Consider the following 18,229-nt stretch of genomic DNA (forward strand, 5'->3'; position numbering starts at 1 on the left):
AATTGAATTTCTACTTCCTAGGGGTAATGAATTACTTTTGCATTAATTTTTTGCTTTAAAAAACATTTCTCCAAAGCCACAAGTGTTTAACGTGATTTCTTTTTATACTTTTAAATGTATTTTATGCAAGTGTTCAAGGCAAATTCAATTCAAGCAGAATTTAAAAATGCGTGAAATCTTCTAAAATCTTCAGTTGTCAGAAAATTTTATCTTTTTTCAAATTCTGTTTGATTTGCGTTTCCATTGAACATATACATGGAATACTTTTAGAATTACAAAAAGAAATCAGATGCACGGAATTTGGTCTGTTATAAAATCAGAAAATTACATAGTGAACTAACTACCTTTAACTTCAGTACCATTTCTATCTCCGTTTTGCTTATATTATATACGAGTCGAATGAGAATTGACGGAGTTTGAATTCCCCTGACTTCTAGGATTATAACCAAAGAACCTGCTGAGAAAATCGGATTAATATTTGTCAGTTTTCCTCAAATATGCAGTAAGTTCAGTTTTAGCTGAAAATTTTTATAGTTGATCATATTAAATTGTCTAATTACAATACAAATTTTGGTTTTTTATGATATCATTCTACACTGAATTAATATATGTTAGAATGAGGCAATTCGAGCTCAGGGACAAAGTCGCGTGCGCTTTACGACAAGGTCGAAATGACGATTGATTCCTAGAACTATTTCTAACTTGCTTAAATTGTAACCTCAAGTCCCAGAATATGTTATTTTGTTTAATAGTATTGGCGCGATATGACATTATAAAACCTTAGCTATTGATGATGTGAACAAGTTGTGATTTGGTGAAAATTTTCTATTTACTGATAAACTTGCTTGAATTCACCAGCTTTATTTTGAGATATCTGCCAGATTATCTTTGCGTGTTATCTCAACTTTAAAGATAGGTATGATGACCACTTCTGTACTAGTGAAATAGTAAAAGAAATAGTGAAATAGTATATTAACTGAACTTAAAGAGTATTTAGGCGCCGTTTATTTTTGCTGAATAAAAGCTCAAAAAAGCTACGCCGAAAATCGATCTTCAATTTCGTAAAACTGAAGGTTGCTCAATTTATATCTGACGTTCCAGCATATATTCTGAGGGTCTTTCCAATTATAGCCCCCCCCCCCCCCCCCAGCTTAGTGGTCAGATAACCTATAGCCCCCCCCCCCCAATCATAGTAATTATACGATAATAAGGGTGATATAATTTAATGGGGGGATATAATGGGAAAGACCCGATTCTGATCCAGAAGATCAAGATACTGGTTGTTTAGGGTCCAGATAAGGTGCAGAACTATGTATTCGGTGGGCCACAAGATGCTCCCTATGACCTATTGCCCTATCTGAGGGTGCTGACCATTCTGGTCGGGTTCAACGTGTCTCTCTGGAACATTCTGTTCTTTGCCATCCTTAGATTCAGTAAGGTAGGAGTCCGAGTTATAAACCTGGTCCCAAGTGACCTCTGACCAGACCACATTCAAGGCAAAATTTGGGACGTTTTGACTCCAAGTTTCAAAATTTTGGACAGCCGAAAAAAGGCGCAAAAATAGATTTCAATTGGCTGGATTTAGTCTGACCAGAGGTCAGTTTTGTCTGAAAATATCTGATCAGAGGTCACTATTGACTGAGACAGCCCGGGGCCGATCAATGTATGCAATAAATTTAAATGACAAGATTGTTGGCAACTATTGTTGAAAAGGCATAAATTTCGGCGCAAAATTTTTTCATAAAGTTGTGTTGAATATGAAGAAAAAATCTTAGCGTTGATTTGAAAATTTCAGCGTATTTGACAAATTCACCCCAAAAATGTGTAGAAAAAAATGGGGTGAATTTTCAAAATACCCACGCTGGTCTTAATTTCGATAACTTCTGTAGTTTTTTAATAGCCGCGAAGCAATATCGGCTATTATTGGAGACATCGTTGTTTTTTTTACAATTCAAAGAATTTGAATTGTATTGGGGCGCTGTGTTTTGTAAGATGTGTTCACACATTTTTCAATGACTTTGATCTTTCAAAACGGTGTAAACAGGTAAAGCCGAGCGGGCATTAGATTTCATTAGAGGCCAAAAGTGGGCTTTAGTAGTCCTTCAAGTGCTCAGAGTGGTGCAGCTGGTGGGATGGCCTTAATATATTTTGAGTTTTTGGGGCTCAAAATGGTGCAGTTTTGTATTTTTTTGAAATTTTTTGAGTCTTATGTTGAACTTTTCAAAAGTTTTTTGGAGGTCATTTGCGAGTCAAGATTACTTTGGTACTACAAACACAAACACACAAAATGATTCTAATTTTTGCATTTTTTTTCAAATTTTGGAACATTTTTGTCGGTTTTGACTTTTCCAGCTTCAGGGGCCAAGGAATCTCCTTTAAGAATTGATAAAAAGGCACTGCATAGTTCCTATTAAGAATGGAATGGTTTTCAACATTCTACTGTCTCCAATTTTAGCATTTTTTAAAGAAAAAATCTGCAATTCTTTTTAAGTTTTCCTAAAATTTTTTGTCAACTTTTGATAATTGGCCGGCCTAAAGGGCTAAAAAACCTATTTCACGGTCTGATAAAAGTTATTACATGGCTGGTTGTTAGTGTCGATGGAATTGTTTTCAGCAGTTTAACATTTCGATTTTAAGCAATTTTTTGATAAAATTTGCAATTTTTTTCAAGTTTTTTGACATTTTGTGTCAGTTTTTGAGTTTTTTAGCCCCAGGGCCAAGAAATTTTCTGTTATGGTTTGGTAATAGGGCACTGCATAGTTTGTGGTAACAAAAATTTTCCGAAAATTGTTATCAGCTTTTGATATTTGTTCGGCCTCGTGGGCCAGAAAAACTATTTTTCGATCTGATAAAAATTTACTGCATTGTTGTTAGCATCAATGGAAATGTTTTCATTTATTTAACATTTCGAATATAAGGTCAATTGCGTGACTTCACTCACTTAAATTTTATGAACAATTACTGGTGAAAGATCAATAGTGTGCATCTAAGTAGCGCCAAAAATATTTGCCCTAATACTTGAGTATTAGTCTTGCGTTTTTCATTTTGAATATCAATTTTGAAAAAAACTTTTTCAGAGCTTTTTCCTTATATACCGTATGTGTCCTAAAATTGACAGCCCGAATCTAACCCATAAATTCTAGTGGTCTGTTAAAGGATTGGTCGTCAAAATGTTTATCTTATTGCTTTTGTTGTTTCAATTCATGGAAAACCACAAACGTCTATGGCAGCTGTTTTTCGGCAATCTGCTGGCCATCTTTATGTTTGTTTTTTCTAAATTTCTCTTTGAGCGCTTGATATAGATCATCAAATTTAGCGTATTTTTTGATCGGAGTAGATTCAGATATACATGAAAGGTTAAAAGAGCAATTTTCTGAGATTCAAAAACAATCCACTCTATTTTTTTTTTCAAAATGAAATTAGATGTATGCAGCTCTTGATTGAAATTTTACGTCGACTTATGTAAAAAAAAATCTGGACGATAACTTTCAAGAACATTTTTGGAACAAGTAAGCAAAAATATTGGAAAAAAAAACAAAAGCTTTTCATCTTGAAAAAATGCTGAGAAAATTTCATAGAAAAACCGTTTTTGCTTCTTCGTAGTGTTATATACTTTTGCAAAAAAAAATCACAGCGCGAAACTAAAAATTACTATAACATTGTTCTAAAACAAAATTAACAAAACAACTTGCTGAGCCTAAAGTTTACTTGAATGTAACCTTGGATTGGCCATCTATGTTAATAATGTGGATTTCAAAGCAAAATGTGGCGTGAAGAATTACACCTAAAAATCACAAAGAAAATTACGCAAAAGTGGCCGAAGCCAAAAAATATATTTACTGAGTAAATTATCATGCATGCTCCTTTGCCTCGATTTGCACGTAAACTCGACTTTTCAGCTATTGAGATTTGATTTGAAATCATTTTGGTCTGTCACTAATACTAAAAATATTTTTATCAAAGCAAAAACATTTTTCAAAAATATACAGCGCGCTATGGTAATCCGAGTATTTTTTGAACCAGAGATTTCCAGATCTGAACCAAAAATGGTATTGCTGTTTTTCTGTTTCTCCGTTGAGACCAAAGAGTCTCCAAATAGCTTCCAATTTCTTCAAAAGCTCCAAAGAACCCAATTAGCTAAATTCACAAAAAAATTCGACAAATCAAACAATATGAAATTCTGGTACTTTACATTACAGTTTATAACACCAAGAAGCAATTTTTCAACAATTAAAACCATTCGATAGTTTCTATCTGCTAGCTTTATCAACAACAAATAGGTCATTTGATTAACTAGTCCTATTCTACAAGAAGATCACTAATCGCTGGTAAAACTAAAAAAGTCAAATATAGATTAGGAAAACAATTTTTTATAAGTTTTATTCAAAAACGAATTATTTTTCATTCATTGACTCTAAGTTGATTAGAAATTGAAACTCCTATTATTTGCATTTTAAATGAAAATTGACTTGCCTTTGCTTGGAATTAAAAAAAAAGACAGGCCCGAAAAAAATCGGAATCTTTTTTCAATGCAAAAGGAAACGATGGGATCAAAACAATCACTGCGCGGCTGTAAAAATGCAACTGTTCTAAAGCGTTGTGCTTTAGTTTTATCGGCAAAAATTTTATTATATCAAAAATAAATTTTTCGAAAGACCGCAAAAAATGATTCTTCCAGGAAATTATGAGGAACTGGGGAAACAAAAAGCCCATATTTGCAGGTATATTCCACTTGCCAATAATTGAGGTTTGATTTAAAAAAACTCTTGGGCTGAAGCAAAAAAAAACATGATAGTTTACTGAGCAAATTATCATGCAGGATCCTTTGCCTTGATTTGCAACTAAATTCGACTTTTCATTAGTTGGATTTGAAATCATTTTGTTCTGTCACTATCATTAAATCAAAAATGCACAAGCTTTTTTGAAAAACATACAACGCGCCATTGTAATGCGAGCCTTTTTGGAAACATAAAAATCCACGTCTGGATCAAATCTGGTATTGCTCTTTTTCTGTTAAGACAAAGGATGCCCCAAATAGTTTTCAAATGCTCCAAGTAACCGAAATTGCTAATTTGTCAAGAAATCAACACATAAAAAAGATGAATTTCTGGTATTTACCAAATTACAGTACCAAAATCAATTATTTATCAGTTGAAAGCATTGCTTAGTCTTCTATTAGCATCATGAATACCGAATCATTCATTTGATTAATTTGTCTCTGTTATAAACTTTAAAAAGAACATTAAATGCTGGTAAACCAACAGAACTCCAAAAAAAGATTAGGAAAATAGTTCGTCGGAGTCATAAGATTTACTCAAAAACGAATTATTCATTCATTGACTCTTAACTGATTGGATATTGGACCTCCTAATAATTGAATTTTAACAGGCTTGCCCTTGATTGGAATAAAAAATTGAAAAAGACAGACCCGAAAAAAATCTGAATCCTTTTTCAATGCAAAAGGAAACGATGGGACCAAAACAATCGCTGCGCGGCTTTAAAGAAGTGCAATTGTTCTAAAGCGTTGTGCTATTTTTTTATGGCAAACGAAAACTTTATTGTACAAAAATAAATTCATATTTTAGTACATTTTGGGTTAAAATTATCGAATGACATCAAAAGATGAAACTTCCAGGAAATTATGAGGAGCTGGAGAAACAATAAGCCTGATTATGAGTTTATGAGGATTGACTCAGCAGCCAAAAAAGTTGAGTTTTTTTGCGGAAATTATTATACACGCTCCTTTGCCTTCATTTGCATGTATATTTGACTTGCATGTTTATTCGACCCATTCTGATCTGTCACTAACATTAAATTTAAAAAAAAAACAATTTTTAGAAAATATACAACGCGCCATGGTAATCCGAGATTATTTGAAACATAGAACTCCATGTCTGGATTAAAACTGGTATTGCTCTTCTTCTGTTTTTTCGTTGAGACCAAGGATGCCACAAATAGTCCCCAAATTCTTCAAATGCTCCAAGTAACCGATATAGCTAAGTTGTCGAGAAATCAACACAAAAAGATGAATTTTTGGCATTTATCAAATTATAGTACCAAAATCAATAACTTATCAACTGAAAACATTTCACAGTTTTTTATTAGGTTCATCAATACCGAAATATTCATTTGATTAATGAGTCTCTGTTATAAGCCTAAAAAAGAACATTAAGTGCTGATAAAACTCAAGAATTCAATAATAGTTCAGGAAAACAGTTTGTCAGAGTCATATAAACCATGAGATTTATTCAAAAACAAAATATTTTTTTATTGATTCTTAACTGAAATTAAATGAAATCTCCTATCAATTGAATTTTAAATGAAAACAATTTTGCCTGTGATTGGGATAAAAATTGTGTAAGAAGGACAGACCCAAAGAAATCCTTTTTCAATGCAAAAATAAACAATGGGACCAAAACCAGCGTTGCTATTGCTGTACGGCTGTAAAAAATGCAATTGTTCTAAAATGTTGCGCAAAAGAAAATCGTATTTTATCAAAAATAAATTCTTCTTTTTTAAAATATAGTTTGAAGTTAGCGAAAGACCGCAAAAATAAAATTTCCAGGAAACTACCTGTGGAACTGGAGTTACAATAAGCTCATATCTGAGTACACGAAGATGTTGTCATCAGCTTTTCTGCATATTTAATGCATATTTGGTGCTATTTTTTATGAAAACAATGCGAACTTTCAAAATATTAGCTTTAAATATAGCCAGAACAATTGGTTCGAATTTTTCGCCAACTCCCCTTTTATCTTTAAACGTAAAACCAATGAGTCTGTTGTTAACTATTCTATCATATTTTTAGCAATAATCGATCAAAATTGAACCAAAAAATTACGAAAATGTGAACAAAACAACGGGTGTTAGGCTGACGTTCATAAAGTTTTTAACCTCAGTAACTCCTCGGAAAAAGCGAAATTCCAAAAAAATCTTATTTATTTGAAATTCTGCGCTTGACAAGCTTTCTAATGATATTACTCACAACCCTGCACGATGAATATATTGATCGGCCAGAATTGAAGAATTGACTGAACAAAAAAGTCAGTTGAGTATACCATTCCTCCCCCACTAAAGTGGGTCGGAACAAAAATATTAGTTACCGAATTTTGTAAATAATAAGATGCTAAATTTGCCGGACATTTAATGCTGATCTCAAAAAAATTATGAGATGAAATCTAATTTACTGTATTGAATGAATCAAAACCTGGTTTCACATTAAATTCTGAAGCACCCAATCGGTAACATTGCCAACCATGTTTCTATTCTTCGCTGATAATCATTCAGCTTCGACAAAATTTTAATATTATAATATGCTGCGATGTGTACACCTCTACTAGAATTGTGCTCAGTCTTAGTCGGGCTGGAACACGGTTATCTTGTAAGACTTTTCGAGGGTTCTACAAAATACGGTAATCTTGGGAAAAGAGTCAGTTTTCTGGCAGAACTAAGCAAGACAGACTGACTCTTTTGTAAGAAGATTTGCAACAGTGATACAAGAAAAACTTCTCTTAGAAAAACTCCCTTGCGATTAGAACTTCCCTTGCGAAAAAAACGTTTGATTGAGTCGACGGTTATTAATTGCTCTCAAACGAAGTTTGTAGCAAGTATATTAGTCCTGTCGGTCTTTTCTTATGCGATTTTTTGCTTGACCGATTTTTCGTCTGACGCTTTTGACTTTTCGTCCTCAAAAACGGGATAAACAGGTAGCGCTCAGCGGGCATTAAGTGCTGTTAGAGCCCTTCAGCTCTGTTTCAGCTCAAACTGTTTTGGTGACTTATACTTATACTTATGGTGTAAAGGGCGGTTCTTAGAGGTTAAAGACACCCCCACTATCGCCCCCCACCGCGCTGTTGCCCCCACCCCAGTTTTGCCCCACCACCCCCTCTCTTCCCATCAGCCCCCGGTGCCCCCCCCCCCCCCCCCGTGTCTAGCCACTGACGAACAACCGCTTGCTAAGAACGCAAATTTATACTATTTTGCAATTTTTTTCAAGCTTTTTGAAAATTAATTATTATTTTTCAATTTTTATCAGCCCCAGGTGTCAAAGAATCTTCTCTAGGTTTTAATAATAGGTTACTGCATAGTTTCTAGTGGTAGTAGAATGGTTTCATCATTTAAACATCACAAATTTAAGCAATTTTTTTGACAAAGTGTGCAAATTTCTTCAAAGTTTTTTGACATTTTTTTCCTTATTCAGATCTTTCCAGACTCAGAGCCAGAAAAAAAGGGGGTTTGATAATAGGTTACTGAAAAAATTTACTGGCTATGGAATAGTTTTTCAACTTTTTAATGTCACAAATTTTGATAAAACTTGCTTTTTTTCATGTTTTTTGAAAATGTTTGTCGTTTTTTAGGTTTTTCAGCCTCAAGAGCCAAGATACCCCTGTAGATTTTAGAAATTAGGTCACTGTATACTTTCTAGGTTAAATCCAATGGCTCTCATGATTTTACAATCACGAATTTTAGCATATTTTTGACTATTTTTGCGATTTTTTTTTCAATTTTTTGACATTTATAGTCATTAATCAGGTTTTCTGAACCTCAAGAGTAGGAAAACCTCCGTTAGGGTTTGATAATAAGTAACTAGAAAAATTTGTTGGGCATGGATTAATTTTCAACTTTTTATTATCACAAGTTTTAGCAATTTTTTTTTAAAACTTGCAATTTCATTAAGTTTTTTTGAAATATTTGTTTTTTTTAAGTTTCTCTAGCCTCAAGAGCCACAGAACTTCCTTTAGGGTTCAATAATATTTTTTTGCACAGTTTATAGATGTAATGGAATGTTCTTCAAGGTTTTAATATCACAAATTTAAGCAATTTTTTTAAATTATTTGCATTTTTTTTACTGTTTTTGAATTTTTTCCGGCACCAGAGGCCCTGGGACCTCCTCCAAGGTTTGATAATAAGCTGCTGCATAGTTTTCAGGGTTAATAGGGTAGTGATTAACATTTTTTTCTCCAGTTTTAGTAATCTTCGGATAATATTTTTTATTTCCAAGTGTATGGATCTTTATGAGCCTATGAAAATATTTCATTATTTCAGGCTTGAAACATGGATACCGGATAGTCTTCTGAGACAATCAAATGGTTCTTCAGATAATAATATCCTAAATTTTAGCAAGATTTTTTAAAATTTGCAATCGTTCTCAAAATTTATCAATATTTGTTCTTTTCGACGACCATTACTGGCCAACGAAACTTTTCAAGTCTCGGAGATGGATTATTTCACAAAACTTTCGAGACAAAAAATGGTTTTGAACTTTTTTATTTCTGCAAAAATGAAATTTTTTTGGATTTTGCCTTTTTCATTTCTTTTCTATACGATTTTTTTATTAACAAGGCTAGAAAACTAGAAGTTGCAGAGTCGAATCCAATCTTGGAAAATATTCCCATCTCTTTTTTTCTCTGTCGGTTAGGGTTCCTTTCCTTTTTTTTCTCATTCAATTTTTATCTCTCACTCTATCTGTCTCTCTCTCTCTCTCTCTATCTCTCTCTCTCTCTCTCTCTCTCTCTCTGTTGATGCCGCACTTCAGCTGCTGTTATGTGGCGTAATGTCATCATCTCTGATCCTCATTAACAATGAGTTATAGTAGAAATCATATAATTTTTTAATCATAAATGATCCAACAGGCAGTTTTTAGGAAATCACTGTTAATTGCTCTCGAAAGCAATTTGTAGGAAATATATTAATCCTGTTTGTCTTTTTTGCAATTTTTCGCTCGGCCGATTTTTCGTCTCCTCCATTTGACTTTCGTCTCCAGAAACGGGATAAAGATGTAGTGCCCTGCGACCACTAAACCGTGGCTAGCTGTTGACGAAGCCAACCGCTCGCCGGTTGTTTGAGAGCAATTCGCCCGACGTTAGTCGGTTATGTTCATTTTGAGAAACTTACATGATCGTGATAGACAACAGTTAGGAATACATCACATTCAGAGCACACGCTTTGAACGGGTGTATTCGTTGTCACCATGTCAGACTGGCAGAATCAAATTTCTTGTAGCTGGATTTTTGTCTTTAAACCTTTACTTTCAGTCTTTTGAAGTAATATGCTACCCGGGCGAGGGTCACCGTCATTTAACGCAGAAAACATGCACGGTAAGCGGTGAATGCGGAAAATTACGCAAATCAACCCATGAATGCGGTGAAAAAAGTTTATTGCTTGTGACGTTTTCCTGAGTTTTTCCATTTTGCGGACCGCATTATGTTTGTGACGGACACTCCATACCATCCAAACCATCCCCGACAAAAAATATCTATCTCCTGATCCTCCCAGACAGAAAGTACCTATGTCGAGATATTCGTGCTTTTAGGAAAATTTGTGCGTTCTTCACGCCTCCAAAAACCTTTTGACCATACCTTCGCGCATTCAAAGTTACTTATAACCAGAATTTTGTGCGCTCCAAAACAAAATTCGTGCGTTCCAAATTTGAAAAAAAAAATGCGTTTGTGTCCAGACTATGCTGCGTTCAAATACACATCTGTCCAGACCTTTGTGCGTTCAAAAAATTTCATTCGTTCTCCGTGCGTTCAAAAGTGGGTATGTCCTGTATTATCTCCATTCTTGTGCATATAAATTGTACACAATATTTTTTAATGTATTCATTTCAAACTTAGATACCTCAGGGTAATGGTTGCAATGAAGTGCCACAGGAAACACATTTAAAATTAATAAAAATTTTTCGTTGTACATATTGGTTGAAATGGGTGCCCACTTATTAAATCCTAATTTTTTGAAACTTCAGCAATATTTTATAATTGTGGGTGTGAAATTGTCCAGAACAAAGCAAATTGTGGATGTAATTTTTACTGTGTTCAACATTTTGAAAACTTTGAACTCAAGGGAGTTGAAGTTTTTTTCGAGCGCTTAGTCAAATATGAACTCATCAGTTTTTTTGGTAATTTTTTTTCAAAAAATTTTTGTGCGCTCGAAGGTCATTAGGCCCAAACTTTTGTGCGTTCAGAGTTTCCTATGTCAACACTTTCGTGCGTACAAAATAGCCTATCTCCAGACTATCGCACGGAAGTTGGTGACAGAGCAAATCAGCGCTGAATCATTCTTGAGATCTTCTGTTTTTTCTGAAATGGCCAGTACTGTGTTCATGCCACAACTTACACTTGCGAGATTCGTTTTTGAGTAAAATTTTCTGCATGAAAAATGATATGTCAAACATGGTTTGGGTTATATGCGATTCAAAATTTTGCGTGATTACTTGTCAGATTCCATTTGCGTAGCAAGGCGTAACCACTAAGCTAAATGGGCTTTGTGGTAATTGCCTATAAATTAGTTTTTGTATAAATAGTGTCTATGATATTATAGTAATTGCCAGTTATAAGCTACAAAAGTATAACATTGTTCTGCTCAAAACTAATTTTATATATTTATATATATATTTATATATATATATATATATATATATATATATATATATATATATATATATATGTGTGTATATGTATATATATATATATATATATATATATATATATATATAGGGTACATGAAATTTTCAGCAAATAAGTTTAGCTTGGACGAACTTTATGACTTCTATATAGCCATAATGAAGATTTCAACGGCTGCTCTCCTATCAAAGTCAAGGAAAACTTTACTCGGCCCAGTTCGTTTCGGCGGTTTCAAATCTGTCCGGATATTGTGTTTTCACAGTTAATTTTGTGAACTGTATTATCCGCTATACTGTAGATTAATGTTGCATTACTTGTTGCTTTATTACTCCTGATAACTAATCGCTCAGCTTTACTGTATAACAAACTTGTTTCCCTCAGAATAACAGAATAATTCAAGTTGAAAAAATCAAATTTTGCTCGAGTTTTGGTTAATAACTTAACTTAAAATTCGAAATTGCAAAATCCCCTACAAATGTGAGAATTTTTGCACTTTGTACTTTTCAATACACTCAATTGCTCAATAACGCAATCAGTGAACTATGCTAGGCTTCGTTAAAGCCAGTAGGAGTACAAGTTAAAACTGTACAATCACTAATATGATCTTCAGAAACAAGACACAGTAACAAGTAATTTACCGCTCAAGAAAGCGTGCTTCAATACGCACTGTATGTCAGTTTAAAAAGACAAAATTAACAAGTTTCATCTGATTTTTGGTAGATTTTCAAGCTCTATTTATACTGCCGTACATGTCAAAATTGCATCTCTGAATGGTTGTAGATTATTATGTTGTAAGATTCTCTGAATACACTGAGATTGAGGTTCGGGATACCGTATACGGTGCCCCGCACTCTCTGAATTTGTATGAAATCGCAAAATTCATCGAATCTGGCTTACCAAATTGGGTTTCTATTGCTTCGTTTGAGCTAATTTCTTGTGATTGTGAACACTCGAATACGTGGCAATAATAGTGTAGTTCGAGTTTGAGTTTCAGTTTAGCTTCATGTATGACGATTGTGTACCAATAATAGTTGCTAAAGATGAGTGCTGAACAAAGTGAACAAATCTGTATGGCTTCAGTAGAATGTAGCATTAAATTTCGCTCTTCAAGCTATTCTAGCTTTAAGGATTGAAATGGCCTTGAAGCGCTATTCAATTTGATTTCTGAGTTTATAAGCTCAGCCGCAATAAAGAAAAACTGCTCATAAGGAAAGTTGAGATATTCTGGAGATGCAATGTTTCAGAACTGCGATAAGTTTTTACTCTGGAAATGTGCTGGTTCATCACTGAAAAGCTCTGAGACTAAAGTCCGGGCATGCTCTCAGAAACATCTATGTCCAGACTTTCGTGCGTTCATTTTTTCCAGACTGTGTAATTTTAAATGTACGATACCCCCCCCCCCCCCCCCCCCCTCGGGTGTTCATTTCGGTCTGGAGAACAGTTTTTGGACTGGCACATAAACCTACGGTGTGATTTTGTTCCCAGGATCACTTCATTCGTCCTGCGAGGAGAGATGACCATGGTAGTTTCTACCTCTACATCTCAATGCTTATGTTTGAAGATGTTGTCTTTGGAGTCTTAATCATTATCCTTCACGCCTCTACGGACGTTATCAGCAGTGAGTACTTTTCTCACTTATTCACATAGTTTCACTACAATCGTAAGTGAGAGTTGGCGCAGTAGAATAAGAAGTTCACGACTTGCAGTAGGTAAGAGGTTCGAACCCGTGTATGGCAGTGACTTTTTTGTAAGAATACCGAGAACGCGGTGAAAAAAAATAATTCACCGCTATTCACCCCAAAACGATTTAAGAAATACGCGGTAAAAGTTATTTTTTGTTTTCACCTCATTCCACCGCATTTCTTACAAAAATTCACCGCAAAACGTCGACCCGGGATTAAAAAGTTTTAGATTCAACCGATTACAAGAATTCTCCCAAAAAACCTGTTCGATCATTATGGTTTGGCCCGAAAAATATGTAAATGTGTAAGAGAGCCACTGAAAAAAAAAATTTTTTTTTGTGGATGAATTTTATTTTAACTGCTAAATAAGCTGAACATTCAACACTTTCTTTTAAATAAATTCAGCGTTTGTAAACACATCAAGCGGATAACTAAGCATGACTTTTCCGCTGAAATTTATCGTCATCGGTTGTCAGAGCATATCTTACAAAATTGGAGAGCTTTAAGCTCAGTTCCCACCAAAATTTGGCAATTTTTTACACAGTTTCCACATTCTCTTTTGAGAATTTTCACATCTTCAACACATTTCGAACTTAAACATTATCTCTTAAGTGTAGTCTCAAACTCCGCTTTCTAATAGTATCAGAGCACGCTTCTCTGAAAGCATTTTAAGATAAAAAGTTTTAAGAAGTTCATCAACAAATTTCTTACAGAAATTCAACATTTCTAGGCATTTTCGTAAATTTTTCAACGCATCCTCCGCATATCTTTTAAATTTTCCATGTATTCCTGAGACAATTTCCACAATTTCAGCGCTTCTCAAGTTTAATTTCCACACTTTCAATAAATTTTTTGCATATTTCCCCCAAATTCTTTAAATATTTTCAGGACTCATCTTACACACTTTCAAAACTCTCCTCGAACAATTTCAGTACTTTCAGTACTTATTTTCAACAATTTTTGTTCTCCTTTTTGGCAATTTCAGCCGCTTCTCATGTTTAATTTCCACACTTTCAATAAATTTTTGGCATATTTCCCCCAAATTCTTTAAATATTTTCAGGACTCATCTTACACACTTTCAAAACTCTCCTCGAACAATTTCAGTACTTTCAGTACTTATTTTCAACAATTTTTGTTCTCCTTTTTGGCAATTTCAGCCGCTTCTCATGTTTAATTTCCACACTTTCAATAAATTTTTGGCATATTTCCCCCAAATTCTTTAAATATTTTCAGGACTCATCTTACACATTTTCAAAACTTTCCTCGAACAATTTCAGTACTTTCAGTACTTATTTTCAACAATTTTTGTTCTCCTTTTTGGCAATTTCAGCCGCTGTTTTAAACTTATAAAATGTTTGTATTTTTACTACAATAATGATAAGATGAATTAAAAAAAGGAAGAAAGAAAACTTAAGGTAGAATTTCTGACTCAAACTCTGACTGCAAAAATTTATTAGAATTAAAAGTTTTGGGAAAACGAAAAACAGCTGTTGATAGTCGAAGTCCCTCTTTGAAGCTCTATTGAAAAACTCAGAAACATCGTCTTGTAAGTTTTTTTAGTAGTCAACTCATCATAAACCAGCACCATATAAACTCACAACTTCGGGGCTTTTCATTATCATGCAATTAACTTCAAAAAAATTAAATAGTTCTTGATTTTAATAGACCATTGTTTCATTTTTTTTGTTCCTCTATGATAAGATGTGCTGAAAGCGTTGAAATTCCGCTTTTTCTGAAGTACTTTATTATAAGAAACGTCTAAGTTTCTGATTAGATTGAGCATGGTAGCTCAACTTACTTTCTAGATAATCCCATACTTTCTTTGACAATAGTCTACAGACTACGACTTTTCAATGATATAATAAAAAAAAGTTCTGATCTGAGGCTCAGATTTCGGCTGACTGTAGAATAAGCAATTTCCGAAACATCCCACCATTGTATGTTGATTACTAAGTTTTATGCTGACATTTTTTGTATGAAGTTCTATGACTACATTTTTTCATAAATACGGTATAACTTAATAGAAATAGTTTCCCATTTTTTTTGCTCAAAAATTTTTTGAAACACTTTATTTAAGCTTTGTTTTAGCCCTTTTTCTAGTTACTCTTAAAATTTGTTAAATTACAATTTTCATTTTATGAAAGTTCTATGCCTACAATTTTCGTAGACGCCATAATATGAAGTTGTAATTTTATAACTATTTGAATTATGGTGTGCACACTGGTAATAAAAAAACCAACGGGCTTAAGTATAGTGGGGCAGAGCAGTGTTTCACTAATGGTATTAATTTTCTGGAAAACAGCGCAACTTAGGGTCTGTGTTGTATGAGTAGATCCTTAAGGTGTTTTTGTTATTCTCTGAGGACACGTTCCCAGTTAATATTTCTGGATAGTGTTCCTTTTGTTTACGACAATATCTGTTTACATCAAAGTCAGCACGGACTATTTCAAAGATAATATATTCTTTACAAATTGCTCTCAACGCAATTGTATCAGTGTTTCTGGTCTTTTAATGCAATGCTGTCGATTTTTCAATGAATAATATTTTCCGTCTGACTCTTCACTCTCTTGTCCTGAAAAAAAATGTTAAGGTAAAATATAGAGCATTAAGTTCTTTGATATGCTTTTGTCTATTTATGCTTTTCACAGAAACTGCTTAGAAAAATTATGGTTTGAACGGCAATTTTTGTTGAACCCCAACGCCCAACTTTACCCCAACCCCTACCTCGTATTCCATCCGTATCACAGAACGATTGTACTGTCCTCCAGCGCGCTTACTCTCCCCATGCGAACCCTCCCTCTTATCTATTAAGCAAAGTTATAATGCCTAAACCCCAGCTGGTTACTACCAAACTGGTTTGAGAGCAATTCGTTCGACGTTTATTGATTATGATAAACTTAAGCATTCAGAGGAACTTGTAGAAGATGAAACACAACTCGATGGATCCAGTCCAGGTCGCTACTTGACTTATAAGAACTTAATTTAAAAAGTTTTTTTAGAATTTTCAGTTTAAAGATCACGGTGCTGTTTTCATTTTTTTAAATTAGTATTTATTGATTAGTATTTATGACAACCATCTTTTGCCAAGAACTATCTAGGAGCCAATTATTTTCATAGTTTAAGGCTCGGATAAGCACCTAATATATGAATAATAATTGGATACCAGTTCCTTAAGCAGACGAGTTATGGTCTGATTGAATGTTGACATGACAAAACTTTACGAGAATCCTTTCAATTCACCGACTATAAAATTTTTTTTCATGTTTTACACAAAAAAATATTCAACCTGATGAGAATTTTTGAACAATAAAATCCTGTACAATTTTTTATGGAATAATTTATATTTCCTATATTGTTAGGGTCTTTTGTGGTCAATGTTCTGATATCAGATATTTTGTCTGCTTAAAAAATAGTGAAAAAATGAAGTCAAAAATTCTTTTTGCACAATATTTTTATGCAATTTGTTTTTTCCCTAGTCGACCAGACAAAAAGCTTTCAAACATTAGAAATGAACAGAAAAAATTACAGCCTCGGCGATTGACAATGTGTACAACACTAGAGGCTCAGGAATTTTTTTTAAATATTTACCTCATCTACCCCGATTGTCATAGTATCACGTCAATATGTGGTTCAGAGCAGATAAAACTTATTTGAATTTTGAGAATCATTTTTCTTTTTGAAAAAAAATCCAACTATTTGATTATTTCTCAACAAATCAAGTGAGGATATAAGTTTTTATTTGAGCGTATACATTTTTAATTCTTGATTTTGAAAGAAACTACTTCTTGCCCAATTTTTTGTACAAAGTGTTAAAAATCTGAAAAAGTATTTGTAATTTTTATACTTTTAGTTCTGCTAAGTTGTAATATTATTTTTTAGAATTATTCGGGAATAGTAAACAAATGTCCTATAAGATCTCAAAAAGAGTCTTATCAGACTTTAAACAATAAAGAAAATCAAAATTTTGATCGCTCAATAACTGGTATGATCTCACGCGATAGAAAATTTGGTAAAAATTGTCATGATATTTTATTTTAATCAGATGAAAACTCGGGACGCAGTATGGTGTTCTGTCTGAATCTGATTAAAATTAAAAATAACGTCAATTGAAATTAGTTCCTTAGAAAATAACAAATTATGTTTTTGGCATGCACTGATAATTGTTCTTCTTGAGTCTCTATTTTGATACTACTTCAACTGTGATATATCGAGAAGTGGCGAAATTAGCAACTTAAGTTAAAACTTCGATATATAAAAAAAAATTCTTACCTGATGTTTGGTGAAGTAAAATTGAATAATGGCTTCTAATTTGAACCGAATCGTCGATTCAAGTTTGTTCATACCACAAGTTTATCAGTGTACATAAACCATAAATTTGTGTGATAGATTCGACCTTCCCACCACCAGATATGATCAGAAACCAACTCTCCGACCCCCCTTTAGATAGAAATGACATGTTCTATAAGAAGATAAGGAGAACAATGTGTTAAGTGCAAAAAACTGCACTAGTACTTGCCATATACCGCAAGCGGAAAAACTTGTTCACAACTGAGGTGTAAATTAACCCATATCAGTTTATCTATATCTAGACGGATCTGTAAATTTTCATACTGATACGGACTATAAATACCTGTGAAATTTTGTACATTTAGGCCATTTTGAATTCAATTATTATTAGCCGCCCTCATCTTCTCAGCCGGCTATTATAGCGCTCCTATTTTTTTTTTACTTCGTCGAATAAAAAAATGTTTCGCTTTACCTCATTTTGCCGCTTTTTCAACATTTTGCGTGATATCTTTTTGACTTCTCTAGGCTAGTTTCTCTCTTCTCTCATTCTGCTAAAAGTGATTTTGAACATCAGTTGCTCAGCAAAGCAATTCAAAATGAACAGAGTCAGTATAAAAAATTGAAGTCAGAAGTAGAAACGGGATAAACCCATAACGCCCAATTTTAGATGCCCACTATTTGAACGTCGTTCCTATAAGTTTTAGTTACCATCTCTAATGCTTATTGGTATTGATACTAGCCCCTGTAGCCTCTCTCTAAGAAACAGAAGTACGTTATGTTCAACTACGAAATGCCATCAAAATAAATCGGACTTAAAAAATCTTTTCGTACAAAAATCTTTTTTTTTCAATATCTTC

At 33.5% G+C, this 18,229-nt stretch overlaps 2 protein-coding genes across 5 annotated transcripts in view; one reads left to right on the forward strand and one right to left on the reverse strand.

Annotated features, from left to right (window-relative positions):
- The window catches only part of LOC142343601 (citrate synthase, mitochondrial-like), a 300,476-nt gene that overhangs the window by 80,634 nt on the left and 201,613 nt on the right, over positions 1 to 18,229 (reverse strand). The window lies entirely within an intron of this gene.
- LOC142352293 (uncharacterized) overlaps positions 1 to 18,229 on the forward strand; it is a 68,785-nt gene that overhangs the window by 2,333 nt on the left and 48,223 nt on the right. For 3 of the 4 annotated variants that reach the window (XM_075404814.1, XM_075404823.1, XM_075404833.1), the window contains exons 2-3: positions 1,289 to 1,438; positions 12,888 to 13,020. In XM_075404814.1, the coding sequence (XP_075260929.1) occupies positions 1,289 to 1,438; positions 12,888 to 13,020 (283 nt within the window). The remainder of the gene's footprint in view (positions 1 to 1,288; positions 1,439 to 12,887; positions 13,021 to 18,229) is intronic. The other variant, XM_075404840.1, reaches the window with a different exon arrangement.

The sequence above is a fragment of the Convolutriloba macropyga genome, chromosome 1 (genome assembly GCF_964194025.1).
Source record: "Convolutriloba macropyga chromosome 1, txConMacr16.3, whole genome shotgun sequence".
In the NCBI taxonomy this organism is placed as follows: domain Eukaryota; kingdom Metazoa; phylum Xenacoelomorpha; order Acoela; family Convolutidae; genus Convolutriloba; species Convolutriloba macropyga.